At 50.7% G+C, this 14,387-nt stretch overlaps 1 protein-coding gene across 5 annotated transcripts in view; it reads right to left on the bottom strand.

Annotated features, from left to right (window-relative positions):
• Window positions 1–14,387, bottom strand: part of LOC139250615 (electrogenic sodium bicarbonate cotransporter 1-like) — a 245,188-nt gene that overhangs the window by 81,841 nt on the left and 148,960 nt on the right. For all 5 annotated transcript variants that reach the window (XM_070873017.1, XM_070873015.1, XM_070873016.1 and 2 more), the window contains exon 14: window positions 11,731–12,002. In XM_070873017.1, the coding sequence (XP_070729118.1) occupies window positions 11,731–12,002 (272 nt within the window). The remainder of the gene's footprint in view (window positions 1–11,730; window positions 12,003–14,387) is intronic.

The raw sequence follows: 14,387 nt of genomic DNA on the forward strand, positions 1-14,387 counted from the left end.
CTCAGTTCTGCCCCTCCGACAGTGCAGCGCTTCCTCAGTACTGCCCCTCCGACAGTGCAGCACTCCCTCAGTACTGCCCCTCCGACAGTGCAGTGCTCCCTCAGTTCTGCCCCTCCGACAGTGCGGCGCTCCCTCAGTTCTGCCCCTCCGACAGTGCGGCGCTCCCTCAGTACTGCCCCTCCGACAGTGCGGCGCTCCCTCAGTACTGCACTGGGAGTGTCAGCCTAGATTATGGGCTCAAGTCTCTGGAGTGGGACCCACAACCTTCTGACCCAGCGGTGAGGGTGCAACCCACTGATACTACAGCATGAAACCTATCTCTATCAATAATCCGTGCTCACTCGCTGCTCATTACGCTCCACACAGGAACACTCGTTAGTCAACTCACTTCTAATCAAATCTACCATCAAAGGCACATATTACTGAGAATCCCAACTGGCGCTGGCTAGGGACAGTGGAGTTGGGGCCATTGAGTCCTTTCATTTCTTATGTTTATCCTGTTTCAATTTTGTAAGCCTGGATGTTTGGAAAGGGCTGTTGTTGTCACATGGGATTAATCCTAAATCGGAACACCAGGATACAATGGGCTCAATTTTCTCCGGTGATTTGCACTGTTTTTTTGGAGCAGGCCGCTTTTTTTGGCCGAAGTTTAAAAAAAACAGTTTGCCCAATCAATTTGCACCAGCGTAACTCAGTTAGATCCAATTTTTTTAGGTTCGTTTTTTTTTTCAGCCAAAGGGAGCGTAATCTGCCACCCCCAATTCTGGCCATTTAGACAAGTTTGGCCAGCTGAGAGTTACTCCAATTCTGCTTAGGCCGGTGTATGTGGTCTCTGCAGTAAACCTTCCCGAGAGTTAAGGGAATCGGCCCAGGTAAGGGAATCGGTGCAGGTAAGGGAATCGGTGCAGGTAAGGGAATCGGCCCAGGTAAGGGAATCGGCCCAGGTAAGGGAATCAGCCCAGGTAAAGGGAATCGGCTCAGGTAAGGGAATCAGCCCAGGTAAAGGGAATCGGCTCAGGTAAGGGAATCAGCCCAGGTAAAGGGAAGCGGTGCAGGTAAGGGAATCAGCCCAGGTAAAGGGAAGCGGTGCAGGTAAGGGAATCAGCCCAGGTAAAGGGAATCGGCGCAGGTAAGGGAATCAGCCCAGGTAAAGGGAATCGGCGCAGGTAAGGGAATCAGCCCAGGTAAAGGGAATCGGCGCAGGTAAGGGAATCAGCCCAGGTAAAGGGAATCGGCTCAGGTAAGTGCAGCAGATGCCCGGACAGCAGCATCAGGAGAGGTAAGAGAGCAGGCGAGAGAGCGAGAGGTAGTGGGGGTGGGGGGGAAAAGCTTTTCAGTATAGTTAGGTGTGGGGATCGGGAGGGAGGAGGCCACTCAACCAGGGCTAGGAGCGGGGGAGCAGTCCGGGAAGGCCAGGGCTAGGGGCGAGGGAGCAGTCCGGGAAGGCCAGGGCTAGGGGCGAGGGAGCGAACCGGGAAGCTCTTCAGCCTGGGATAGGGGCGGGGATCGACATTGGGAGGGGGGGATCTTTAATAATTGAAAGTAAGTTGCTGCAATGTATTTTAATGTGTTTTTAAGTTGATGCAATGTGTTTTAATGTGTTGGGAGCTGGCTGTATGCTTCACTTTGCAGCCTCAGCTCGCATTGTGTCCCTGGTTACCGTGGCAACCCGGTCTTTTTGGCGCAGATCAAGACTCCACCCCCAAAATTAAACGTTGGGTTACGCTGCGCCAAAATGAAGAGATCAAACGGGGAAACTTAGAATATTTATTTTGGCGTACTTGGGCCCCAAATAAACGGGCGTAACTCTTCAAGTACGCCCCAAAAAAAGCTTTGGGTAAAATTGAGCCAATAGAATGTAGAGCACAGTAACAGGTCATTCGGCCCAACAGCTCCATGCTGGTGTTTATGCTCCACACCAGCCCCCTGCCCAAAGCCAGCTGCCATGTTTGGCCTACAACAGTGACTACAACTTTAAGAGTAACCGATTGGCTGTGAAGCGCTCTGTGCACAGTTTGGGTCTCCTTATCTGAGGAAGGATATACTTGCCTTACAGGCAGTGCAATGAAGGTTCACTCGATTGATTTCTGGGATGAGAGGGCCGTCCTATGAGGAGGGATTGAGTAGACTAGGTCTATATTCTCTGGAGTTTAGAAGAATGAGAGGTGATCTCATTGAAACATCTAAGATTCTGAGGGGGCTTGACAGGGTAGATGCAGGGAGGATGTTTCCCCCGGGCTGGGGAGTCTAGAACCAGGGGTCACAGTCTCAGGATAAGGGGTCGGCCATTTAGGAGTGAGATGAGGAGGAATTTCTTCACTCAGAGGGTGGTGAATCTTTGGAATTCTCTGCCCCAGAGGGCTGTGGATGCTCTAGGGGGGAATCAAGGGATATGGAGATCGGGCAGGAAAGTGGAGTTGAGGTCGAAGATCAGCCAAAATCGTACTGAATGGCGGAGCAGGCTCGAGGGGCCGAATGGCCAACTCCTGCTCCTTGTGTACTTATGGGATGTCCTGAGGACCTGTAAGATGCTAGGTATAAATGCAAGTTCTTTGCTCACTAATAACCTTGTAAGCTTTGCATTCTGTACGCTCCTGCGTTTAATAGGTAGCAGCAGGGCAGATGGTGAAAGGTTTACTGCCTTTGATAACAAGGGGAAATGAACTACAGCCAGGGTACTTGGCACAAGTCTCGGCCTGGCTACAACCTTCTACTTGTGTTGAGTTTGCTCCGCCCAGAAGTAAAACAGTCAATCATAGGAGGATAGAGTGAGCCAGACTGACTAAACCTTTCTTTTTCGTCTTTCGGATGAGACATTAAACCAAGGCCCCTTCTGCTCTCTCAGGTGGATGTAATGATTAGAACATAAGAACATAAGAACTCAGAGCAGAAGTCAGCCATTTGGCCCCTCGAGCCTGCTCCGCCATTCAATAAGATCATGGCTGACCTGATCATAGACTCAGCTCCACTTCCCTGCCCGCTCCCCATAACCCTTGACTCCCTTATCGCTCAAAAATCTATCTATCTCCGCCTTAAATATATTCAATGACCCAGCCTCCACAGCTCTCTGGGGCAGAGAATTCCACAGATTTACAACCCTCTGAATGAAGAAATTTCTCCTCATCTCAGTTTTAAATGGGCGGCCCCTTATTCTGAGACTATGTCCCCTAGTTTTAATTTCCCCTATGAGTGGAAAATCCTCTCTGCATCCACCTTGTCGAGCTCCCTCATTATCTTATATGTTTCGATAAGATCACCTCTCATTCTTCTGAACTCTAATGTGTATAGGCCCAACCTACTCAACCTATCTTCATAAGTCAACTCCCTCATCTCCGGAATCAACCGAGTGAACCTTCTCTGAACTGCCTCCAATGCAAGTATATCCTTCCTTAACTACGGAGACCAAAACTGTACGCAGTACTCCAGGTGTGGCCTCACCAATACCCTGTACAGTTGTAGCAGGACTTCACTGCTTTCATACTCTATCCCCCTTACAATAAAGGCCAACATTCCATTTGCCTTCCTGATTACTTGCTGTACCTGCATACTCACTTTTTGTGTTTCATGCACAAGGACCCCCAGGTCCCACTGTACTGCAGCACTTTGCAATTTTTCTCCATTTAAATATTAATTTGATTTTCTATTATTTCTGCCAAAGTGGATAACCTCACACTTTCCTACATTATACTCCATCTGACAAATTTTTGCCCACTCACTATTTCAAAGAAGAGCATGGGAGTTCTCCCCGGTGTCCAATATTTATCCCTCAATCAGCATCACTAAAGCAGATTATCCGGTCATGATCACATTGCTGTGTGTGGGAGCTTGCTGTGTGCAAATTGGCTGCCGCGTTTCCCACATTACAACAGTGACTACACTTCAAAAAGTACTTCATTGGCTGTAAAGCACTTTGGAACGTCCGGTGGTCATGAAAGGCGCTATAGAAATGCAAGTCAGTAGCAAAACGTCCTTACTAGGAGACCAAAACTGAACACAATATTCCAGGTGAAGCCTCACTAAGGCCCTGTGTAGTAAGACTTCCCTGCTCCTATACTCAAATCCCCGAGCTATGAAGATCAACATACCATTTGCCTTCTTCACCGCCTGCTGTACATGTATGCCAACTTTCAATGGCTGATGTACCATGACACCAAGGTCTTGTTGCACCTCTCCTTTTCCTAATCTGCCACCATTCAGATAATATTCTGCCTCACATTTATCCACATTATACTGCACATTATAACCTCACATTTATCCACATTATACTACATCTGCCATGCATTTGCCCACTCACCTAACCTGTCCAAGTCACCCTGCAGCCTTTTAGCGTCTTCCTCACAGCTCACACCTCCACCCAGCTTAGTGTCATCTGCAAACTTGGAGATATTACACTCAATTCCCTCATCTAAATCATTAATGTATATTGTAAATAGCTGGGGTCCCAGCACTGAGCCCTGCAGCACCCCACTAGTCACTGCCTGCCATTCTGAAAAGGACCCGTTTATCCCGACTCTCTGCTTCCTGTCTGCCAACCAGTTCTCTATCCATGTCAGTACATTACCCCCAATACCATGTGCTTTAATTTTGCACACTAATCTCTTGTGTGGGTCCTTGTCAAAAGCCTTTTGAAAGTCCAAATACACCACATCCACTGGTTCTCCCTTGTCCACTCTACCAGTTACATCCTCAAAAAATTCAAGAAGATTTGTCAAGCATGATTTCCCTTTCATAAATCCATGCTGACTTGGACTGATCCCATCACCGCTTTCCAAATGTGCTGCTTTTCATCTTTAATAATTGATTCCAACATTTTCCCCATTACCGATGTCAGGCTAACCGGTCTATAATTCCCCGTTTTCTCTCTCCTTCCTTTTTAAAAAAGTGGTGTTACATTAGCTACTCTCCAGTCCATAGGAACTGATCCAGAGTTGATAGACTGTTGGAAAATGATCACCAATGCATCCACTATTTCTATGGCCACTTCCTTAAGTACTCTGGGATGCAGATGATCAGGCCCCGGGGATTTATCGGCTTTCAATCCCATCAATTTCCAGAATACAATTTCCCGCCTAATAAGGATTTCCTTTAGTTCTTCCTTCTCACTAGACCCTCGGACCTCTAGTGGGAAGGGGGGGGGGGGAGGTCATTGTAAAACAGGCATGCCAACCCCCGGCCTCAACATCATCTCCAACTGGGACCATCTGCCCCTCCTTACTCTAGGAATCCCGGGTGAACCAGGCCTGATAGCAGAGGCCAGGAGTAAGTCCAGGCTTTGCCAATTTCGTCTTCACGTCTTGAGGCAGCAGATCTGAAGGTTCCACTGCAGTGGGTTAAAGGAGTGATGGAAAGTAGAGGACCCTGGAGATGCTGAACATCTTGGGTGCAAAGTGGGTATCTGTGATGTTAGAAATGTGACCTTGGCAATAGGGTAAAACAAGCAATATCAATTCAGCCGCCCATTAAACACCTCTCATTTATCAGTTCTAATGTCTTCAATGGCAAGCATGAGAAATGTTCGGCGGGACGCTTCATCGGTATCACTTCTTGTCCTGTTTACAATCCCAGCAAAGAGCCTCTCAAAACACAACAAAAACTGAGTGCAAAAGAGCTGCGGTAATCGGAAACCGCAGCAGTAATTGCTGGAAAGACTCAGAGGATCTCCGGAGGGACACTACAAGGTCTAGAACCTGAAGTGTTAACTTGTCTGTTCCCTCCACAGCTCCTGACTGGCCGACTATTTCGCTCTATAGCGCCTTTCACAAACTCAGAACATCCCAAAGCGCCTTACAGCCAATGAAGTACCACTTATTTGAAGTGTAGTCACTGTTGTAATGTGGGAAACGCAGCAGCCAATTTGCGCACAGCAAGCTCCCACAAACAGCAATAAGATAAATGAGCAGATAATCTGTTTTAGTGATGTTGATTGAGGGAAAAATATTGGCCCCAGGACACAGGGGATAACTCCCCTGCTCTTCTTTGAAATAGTGCCATAGGGTCTTTTGCGTGCACCTGAGCGAGCAGACGGGGCCTCGGTTTAATGTCTCATCCGAAAGACGGCCCCTCCGACAGTGCAGCGCTCCCTCAGTACTGCCCCTCCGACAGTGCGGCACGCCCTTACTACTGCCCCTCCGACAGTGCAGCGCTCCCTCAGTACTGCCCCTCCGACAGTGCAGCACTCCCTCAGTACTGCCCCTCCGACAGTGTAGCGCTCCCTCAGTACTGCCCCTCCGACAGTGCGGCGCTCCCTCAGTACTGCCCCTCCGACAGTGCAGTGATCCCTCAGTACTGCCTTTCCGACAGTGCGGCACTCCCTCAGTACTGCCCCTCTGACAGTGCAGCACTCCCTCAGTACTGCCCCTCCGACAGTGCGGCACTCTCTCAGTACTGCACTGGAATGTCAGCCTAGATATTTGTGTTCAAGTCTCTGGAGTGGGACTTGAACCCACAACCTTCTGACTCAGACTGAGCCACTGCTGACACACAAAGGAGCTGGGACACAAAGGGGAGAAGATGAGGCTTCAGTTGTACAGAACCCTGCTCAGACCCTGCCCGGAGTCACTGCATCCAGTCCTGGCCCCGCCCCTCGGGGTGGATATATCGGCCTCGGGGGGGCGCGGGGAGCAGCGCACATTCACCAGAATCATACCCAGGGATCAAAGGGTTAAACCCCGAGGACAGGTCGCACAGACTGGGCTGTGTTCCCTCGAGTGTAGAAGATTAAGGGGCGATCTAATCGAGGTGTTTACAATGATTAAAGGAGTTGATGGGGTCGATCGAGAGAAACTATTCCCTCTGGTGGGGGGAGTCCAGAACAAGGGGGAGTCACCTTAAAATTAGAGCCAGGCCGTTCAGGGTGATGTCAGGGAGCACTTCTTCACACAAAGGGTGCTGGGAATCTGGAACTCTCTCCCCCAAAATGCTGCTGAGGTTGGGGGAGGGGGTGGGGTGGCAATTGGAGCTTTCAAGACTGGAATTGATAGACTTTTGTTGGGTAAGGGAATCAAGGGATATGGAGCTAAGGGGAGTAAGTAGCACTGGGATACAGATCGGCCAGGATCTGATGGAATGGCGGGACAGGCTGGAGGGGCTGAATGTCCTCCTCCAGGTTCCTGTCGAACTGAAGCCCAGAGGAGTCAGCCTTCGAAGGCCTTACAGCCGCACTGCCAGTTCTGGAACAATGAGTATCGGGGGAGCACGGGGCTAATCAGAGTAGGAAAAGGTTATGGGAAGTGACTGCGATGACCCGAGTGATTAATGTTCCTTGAAGTGCTGCAAAAATATACCACCCTGAAACCGAAAGGTGTCAACTGAGAGGGCCAGGCGGCAGAATGAATTACCTTCCCCGCTAAAGAATGGCTTGCTGGAGTTTCCGTGCATTCTGAAGCAGTGCTTTGGCGATCCATATCAGCATGGAACAGCCAGTTAGTTTCGACACTGCTTCACACACTTACACAGAGAATTGACTTGCAGTCAAACCCAGCCAAGTAGAGGCCCAGCTCCGTCTGCCCAGCACTGATTCATTTCCCTTATTCCAGGCCCGATGATTAACTCACATTGTGGCCATTTGCAAGGGCATTGGCAGCTCCCCTCACTCGATCCCGGCACTCTCACACACGGAAAGATTGGGAAAGAATGGGAAATTTCTCAACACCCACTTCCTCTCCGAAGAACATGAGCAGGAGTCGGCCATTCGGCCCCTCGAGCCTGCTCCGCCATTCAATGAGATCATGGCTGAGCTGATCATGGACTCAGCTCCACTTCCCTGCCTGCTCCCCATAACCCTTTATTCCCTTATCCCTTAGAGGGAGCAGCGTGCGGCGGCCTACCACTGCAGGGAGCAGCGCGTGCTGCTGCAGGAGGGCGACGGCTGATTGCAGCATGGGCAGGTCGGGGCGAAGGAGCAGCGCGAGATTGTAGAGCCATGTGATCGGGGCCCAGAAGAGGCGAGGGCCCAGGGGCAGCATGGACCAGCCCACACTGCAATATGTGAGCGCACTGGGTCCATGCAGCAGAGCTGGTCTCCAGTCATCTTGGTTAACCCTTGCCACTGGACCAAGACCTCACTCTGTCGAGCCCCGTGTGGTGGCTGGTGTGCAACGGCCACCACACGTTAAAAAAATCCACCCACAGGCATCTTCCACCCTTCAGGATGTAGTTCGGGATCTGGAATATTAGGTCCTTCATTGGAACACCTGTGAACTCATCCCTTTTCAGCGTGGAAGCAAGTCATCCTCGATACAAGGGACCACCTTTGATGGTTCCCTTATCGTTCAAAAATCTGTCTATCGCCACCTTAAATATATTCAATGACCCAGCCTCCACAGCTCTCTGGGGCAGAGAATTCCATGGACTTACAACCCTCTGAGAAAAGAAATTCCTTCTCACCTCCGTTTGAAATGGGCGGCCCCTTATTCTGAAACGATGCCCCCTAGTTCTAGATTCCCCCGCGAGGGGAAATATCCTCTCTACATCCACCTTGTCGAGTCCCCTCACAATCTTACACATTTCAATAAGATCACCTCTCAGTCTTCTAAACACTAATGAGTATAGGCCCAACCTATCTCCTAAGAACATAAGTAATAGGAGCAGAAGTCGGCCATTCGGCCCCTCGAACCTGCTCCGTCATTTAATACAATCATGGCTGATCCGATCATGGACTCAGGTCCATTTCCCTGCCCACTCCCCATAACCCCTTATTCCCTTATCGGTTATCTCAGCTCACACCATCGAGGTTTTAAGCCACGGACAGACTCTGAGCGAGCCTCGTTAAGTGTGGAACAATTTTATATTTGAGGGCCCTGGGATAATACACCTCAAAAAGTGAAAGTGAAGGGTTTCGGTAGAGTAATTAAGAAACTGTTTCCACTGGCGGGAGTGTCGGTAACAGGAGGACACAGACTTACGATAAATTGGCAAAATAAATAGGGGAAAATAGGAGATTTTTTCCCACAGCAAGTTGTTGTGATCTGGAACGCGCTGCCTGAAAGGGCGGTGGGAGCAGATTCAATAGTGACTTTCAAACAGGGAATTTGATATATATTTGAAAAGGAAAAAAACAGCAGGGTTATGGGGAAAGAGCAGAGGGGAGTGGGACTGATTGGATCGCTCTGTCACAGAGCCAACTTTCTAATTCTATCAACTTGCATTTATATAGCTCCTTTTGCATCCCCGAGTCAGCCGTGGCTGAGTGGGTAGCACTGAGTCAGAAGGTTGTGGGTTCAAGTCCCACTCCAGGACTTAAGCACATAAATCCAGGCTGACACTCCCAGTGCAGTACTGAGGAAGCGCCACACTGTCGGAGGGGCAGTACTGAGGGAGTGCAGCACTGTCGGAGGGGCAGTACTGAGGGAGTGCCGCACTGTCGGAGGGGCAGTACTGAGGGAGTGCTGCACTGTCGGAGGGGCAGTACTGAGGGAGTGCTGCACTGTTGCAGGGGCAGTACTGAGGGAGTGCCGCACTGTCGGAGGGGCAATACTGAGGGAGTGCTGCACTGTCGGAAGGGCAGTACTGAGGGAGTGCCACACTGTCGGAGGGGCAGTACTGAGGGAGCGCCGCACTGTCGGAGGTGCCGTCTTTCGGATGAGACATTAAATCGAGGCCCCATCTGCTCTCTCAGGTGGATGTAAAAGATCCCATGGCACTATTTCGAAGAAGAGCAGGGGAGTTTTCCCCGGTGTCCTGGGACCAATATTTATCCCTCAACCAACATCACAAAAAAAAAGATTATCTGGTCATTATCACATTGCTGTTTGTGGGAGCTTGCTGTGTGCAAATTGGCTTCCACATTTTCCACATTACAACAGTGACTGCACTCCAAAAAGAAATTGAAGCCCCTTAGTGTGTTCTGGGATAGAAAACGAAACACTTGCATTTGCTCTTCAAAATATTGCCGTGGGGTATATTGCGTCATCACCGCGTGCGCGTCCCGCTATCGCCCCAGAACAATTGGGGAGCCCCCCTGAAGCTGTGTCGGGCGATGGCAGCGACCGATTCACGGGGCACGTACACGACGGCTGGCCGCTCGCGGGGTGCTGGTCTAAAGGGAGTTGGCGCCATTTTTAAACATTCTGTCGATTTTTCCAAGCGCTCTGTTGGCACTTTCAATGCAGGACCCGTGTCGCGATCGGTCTGCCCAGAATTACAGGCTGTTGGCATGGCACCCCCGCTCTCCGGTGGTCCGATCCGCTCACCAAACAGGCAGGACTTCCGCGCCCGCTGCAAAATGTCCCGCCTCCCAGATGTTACTGGCTCCAAAGGGGCAGGGAAGTGTTGCTACAGTTGTACAGGGCCTTGGTGAGGCCACACCTGGAGTATTGTGTACAGTTTTGGTCTCCTAACTTGAGGAAGGACATTCTTGCTATTGAGGGAGTGCAGCGAAGGTTCACCAGACTGATTCCCGGGATGGCGGGACTGACCTATCAAGAAAGACTGGATCAACTGGGCTTGTATTCACTGGAGTTCAGAAGAATGAGAGGGGACCTCATAGAAACGTATAAAATTCTGACGGGTTTAGACAGGTTAGATGCAGGAAGAATGTTCCCAATGTTGGGGAAGTCCAGAACCAGGAGTCACACTCTAAGGATAAGGGGGAAGCCATTTAGGACCGAGATGAGGAGGAACTTCTTCACCCAGAGAGTGGTGAACCTGTGGAATTCTCTACCACAGAAAGTTGTTGAGGCCAATTCACTAAATATATTCAAAAAGGAGTTAGATGAAGTCCTTACTACTAGGGGGATCAAGGGGTATGGCGAGAAAGCAGGAATGGGGTACTGAAGTTGCATGTTCAGCCATGAACTCGAAGGGCCGAATGGCCTACTCCTGCACCTATTTTCTATGTTTCTAAATAGGGCACAACAGAATTTCACCCCCCATGGGCGCTAAAAACAGCGGAGGCCCAAAAAGACTTGGGGGTCCAGATACATGGATCATTAAAATATCACAAACAGGTAAAGAAAATAATCCGAAAGGCGAATGGAGTGCTGGCCTTTATATCCAGAGGACTAGAATACAAGGGGGTAGAAGTTATACTGTGGCTGTACAAAGCCCTGGTTAGCCCACACCTGGAGCACTGTGAGCAGTTCTGGGCCCACACCTGGAGCACTGTGAGCAGTTCTGGGCCCACACCTGGAGCACTGTGAGCAGTTCTGGGCCCACACCTGGAGCACTGTGAGCAGTTCTGGGCCCACACCTTACGGAGGGTATATTGGCCTTGGAGGGAGTGCAGCGTAGGTTTACCAGATACCCGGCACTCTAAGGGTTAAGTTACGAGGGGAGATTACACAAATTGGGGTTGTATTCCCTGGGATTTAGAAGGTTAAGGAGTGATCTGATCGGAGTTTTCAGGATATTAAGGGGAACAGAGAGGGTCGATAGAGAGAGACTCTTCCCGCTGGTTGGGGAGTCTGGGACTAGGGGCAGAGCCAGACCTTTCAGGAGTGAAATTAAGACACAGAGGGTGGGAGAGGTTTGGAACTCTCTTCCGCAAACGGCAATTGGTGCTGGGTCAATTGTTAATTTTAAATCCGAGATTGATAGATTTTTGCTAACCAAAGGTATTAAGGGATATGGGCCAAAGGCGGGTAAATGGAGTTGGGTCACGGGTCAGTCGTGATCTGATTGAATGGCGGAGCAGGCTCGATGGGCCGAATGGCGGAGCAGGCTCGAGGGGCCGAATGGCCTCCTCCTGTTCCCTTGTCAGTCTGAGGGCAGTCTGAGCAAGCCGGTCCATACCTTGGTCAGGTGGGAGGCAGGTGCAGCCGAACAGCGTGACGTCGTCCACCTTGAATTCGGAGTTGATGGGATAGTGGTGGGACAGCTTGATCATTTTCTTGAAGGCATCGTAGATGAAGATGAAGCTGATGAGAGAGGAGAACCCCTCCTCCGTGAAGCGGGTGAAGTACTGCACCAGGAAGCTGGCGTCGGTGGCCACCAGGATGAGGCAGAAGAAGGCCGACCACAGGCCGATCCACAGGCGGAACTGCAGGTAGTCAAAGCTGTTGTCTCTGGAAGAGATGTTAAGACAAGTGAGACGAGCAGATGGGTTCAAAGTGCTCAACATGCAGCGACTGAGCATGCTCAGAGAGACAGTCCGAGGTCCAACTTACAACCAATGCAAAATTTCATTGGCTCCTCACTTCCAATAAGTTGATTAACTGAGTTTCAATGTGACGGACTGTGACGGTATAAACTTCCAGCTACAGCACCATGTGCAGAGCAGTCTGCACAGGAAGGAAATTAACATCGACAGGAAAAATTTAACCGAAAGAAAATCACAAAAGTATCTATCCCCCGATGTAACTACATGGGGGATGGGGGGGCGCAGAATTTGCGAGGCACTCCGTTTGAAGGCGAGAGTTCCTACGTCCGTCGCGGAAGTCCCCCCTCCCCCTCCCCCCGCTCGCGTAATCGGGGTTTCCGCAAAAAAACGCACTCCACATTATTATATCTTCAATGCAACTCACAAACACACACACACACACGGTCTTAAGATGGCAGAACACTCCGGAACTTTAGTCAGGTGACCTGTTCCTGCTTTATTAGTATACAGCACTGGCTGCAGTACCATAGTAGTCCACCGGCGGCGCTATATATATTACACTCCTCCCTCCTTAATGAAGAAGTAATTATAACAAAATTATCATCATACATAACTTGCATGGTTATACATAACCATATATATATATAGTTTTATATATATATATATATATATATATAAAACACACGTATATGGAGCTATATATATTACACACATGCTCCCTGGGGCGCTAAGTGGACTGTGACAGAGGGAGGGAGGCGCAGCGCTATGCGTTGGGACACGTAGCACTGCTGTGTAGACGGGACACTCCCTTCACTCCAGGGGAGGGCCAAGCGTCAGTCTCTGCGGGACCCTACCCGGACCGCCGAGGAGCGGGCTGTCATCGCAACCGGTGAGTCGGCCGATTTTGTATTATCGCGCACGCAACCCTCCCCTTTAACTGGTGCCCCGCCAGCAAACAGCTGCCAAGTCCGCGTCGGGTGAAGTTGCCACTGTCGCTGACATCGCCCACCGTGACTGCAGGGGGCGCTCCCGATTACCACCGCCGCAAAATGCCTGCTCGTGTCTGGCATGCGAACTATGTGGCCTGCCCAGCGGAGCTGATCAAGCGTGGTCAGTGCTTCAATGCTGGCGATGTTGGCCTGTACGAGGACGCTGATGTTAGTGCGTCTATCATCCCAGGGGATTTATAGGATCTTGCGGAGATACTGTAACAATACAGTAACAACAGTTACGATTTAGAAATATCAGGGTATGTTTCATGACCGGAGTGTGCATCAGGTGACAAGGTCAGCGCTCTTGATTCACGGCCCACACCAATTCCTGTCATTTGCAACAACTTGCATTTATATAGCACCTTCAATGTAATAAAATGTCCCAAGGTGCTTCATAGGGACCGATCAATCAAAATTTGACCACATAAAGAGATATAGGGCAGGTGACCAAAAGCTTGGCCAAGGAAGTGGGTTTTAAGGAACGTCTTAAAAGAGAATAGAGGCTGAGAGGTTTAGGGAGGGAGTTCCAGAGCTTGGGCCCAGGCAGCTGAAGGCACGGCCACCGATGGTGGAGGGATGGAAATCGGGAATGCTCAAGAGGGCAGAATTGGAGCAGCGCAGAGATCTCGGGGGGTTGTGGTGCTGGAGGAGTTACAGAGAGAGGGAGGGGCGAGGGCCATGGAGGGATTTAAACACAAGGATGAGAATTTTAAAATCGAGGCGTTGCCAGACCGGGAGTCAATATAGGTCAGCGAGCAAAGGGGGTGATGGGTGAGCGGGACTGGGTGCGAGTTAGGACACGGAGCAGCGAGCACAGGGGGTGATGGGTGAGAGGGACTGGGTGCGAGTTAGGACACGGAGCAGCGAGCACAGGGAGTGATGGGTAAGCGGGACTGGGTGTGAGTTAGGACACGGAGCAGCGAGCACAGGGGGTGATGGGTAAGCGGGACTGGGTGTGAGTTAGGACACGGAGCAGCGAGCACAGGGGGTGATGGGTGAGCGGGAATGGGTGCGAGTTAGGACATGGAGCAGCGAGCACAGGGGGTGATGGGTGAGCGGGACTGGGTGCGAGTTAGGACATGGAGCAGCGAGCACAGGGGGTGATGGGTGAGCGGGACTGGGTGCGAGTTAGGACATGGAGCAGCGAGCACAGGGGGTGATGGGTGAGCGGGACTGGGTGCGAGTTAGGACACAGTGTAGCAGAGTTTAGCATAAGTTGAAGCTTACGGAGGATGGAAGGTGGGAGGCCGGCCAGGAGAGTGCAGGAATGGTAACCTGAAGGCGCATGTTCCTGATGGGTGCTGCTGTCACATGAAGCTCAGAGCTGGGACAAAGCAACCTAGCACAAAGGAAGATGG

This window comes from Pristiophorus japonicus, chromosome 2 (genome assembly GCF_044704955.1).
Source record: "Pristiophorus japonicus isolate sPriJap1 chromosome 2, sPriJap1.hap1, whole genome shotgun sequence".
Lineage (NCBI taxonomy): Eukaryota > Metazoa > Chordata > Chondrichthyes > Pristiophoridae > Pristiophorus > Pristiophorus japonicus.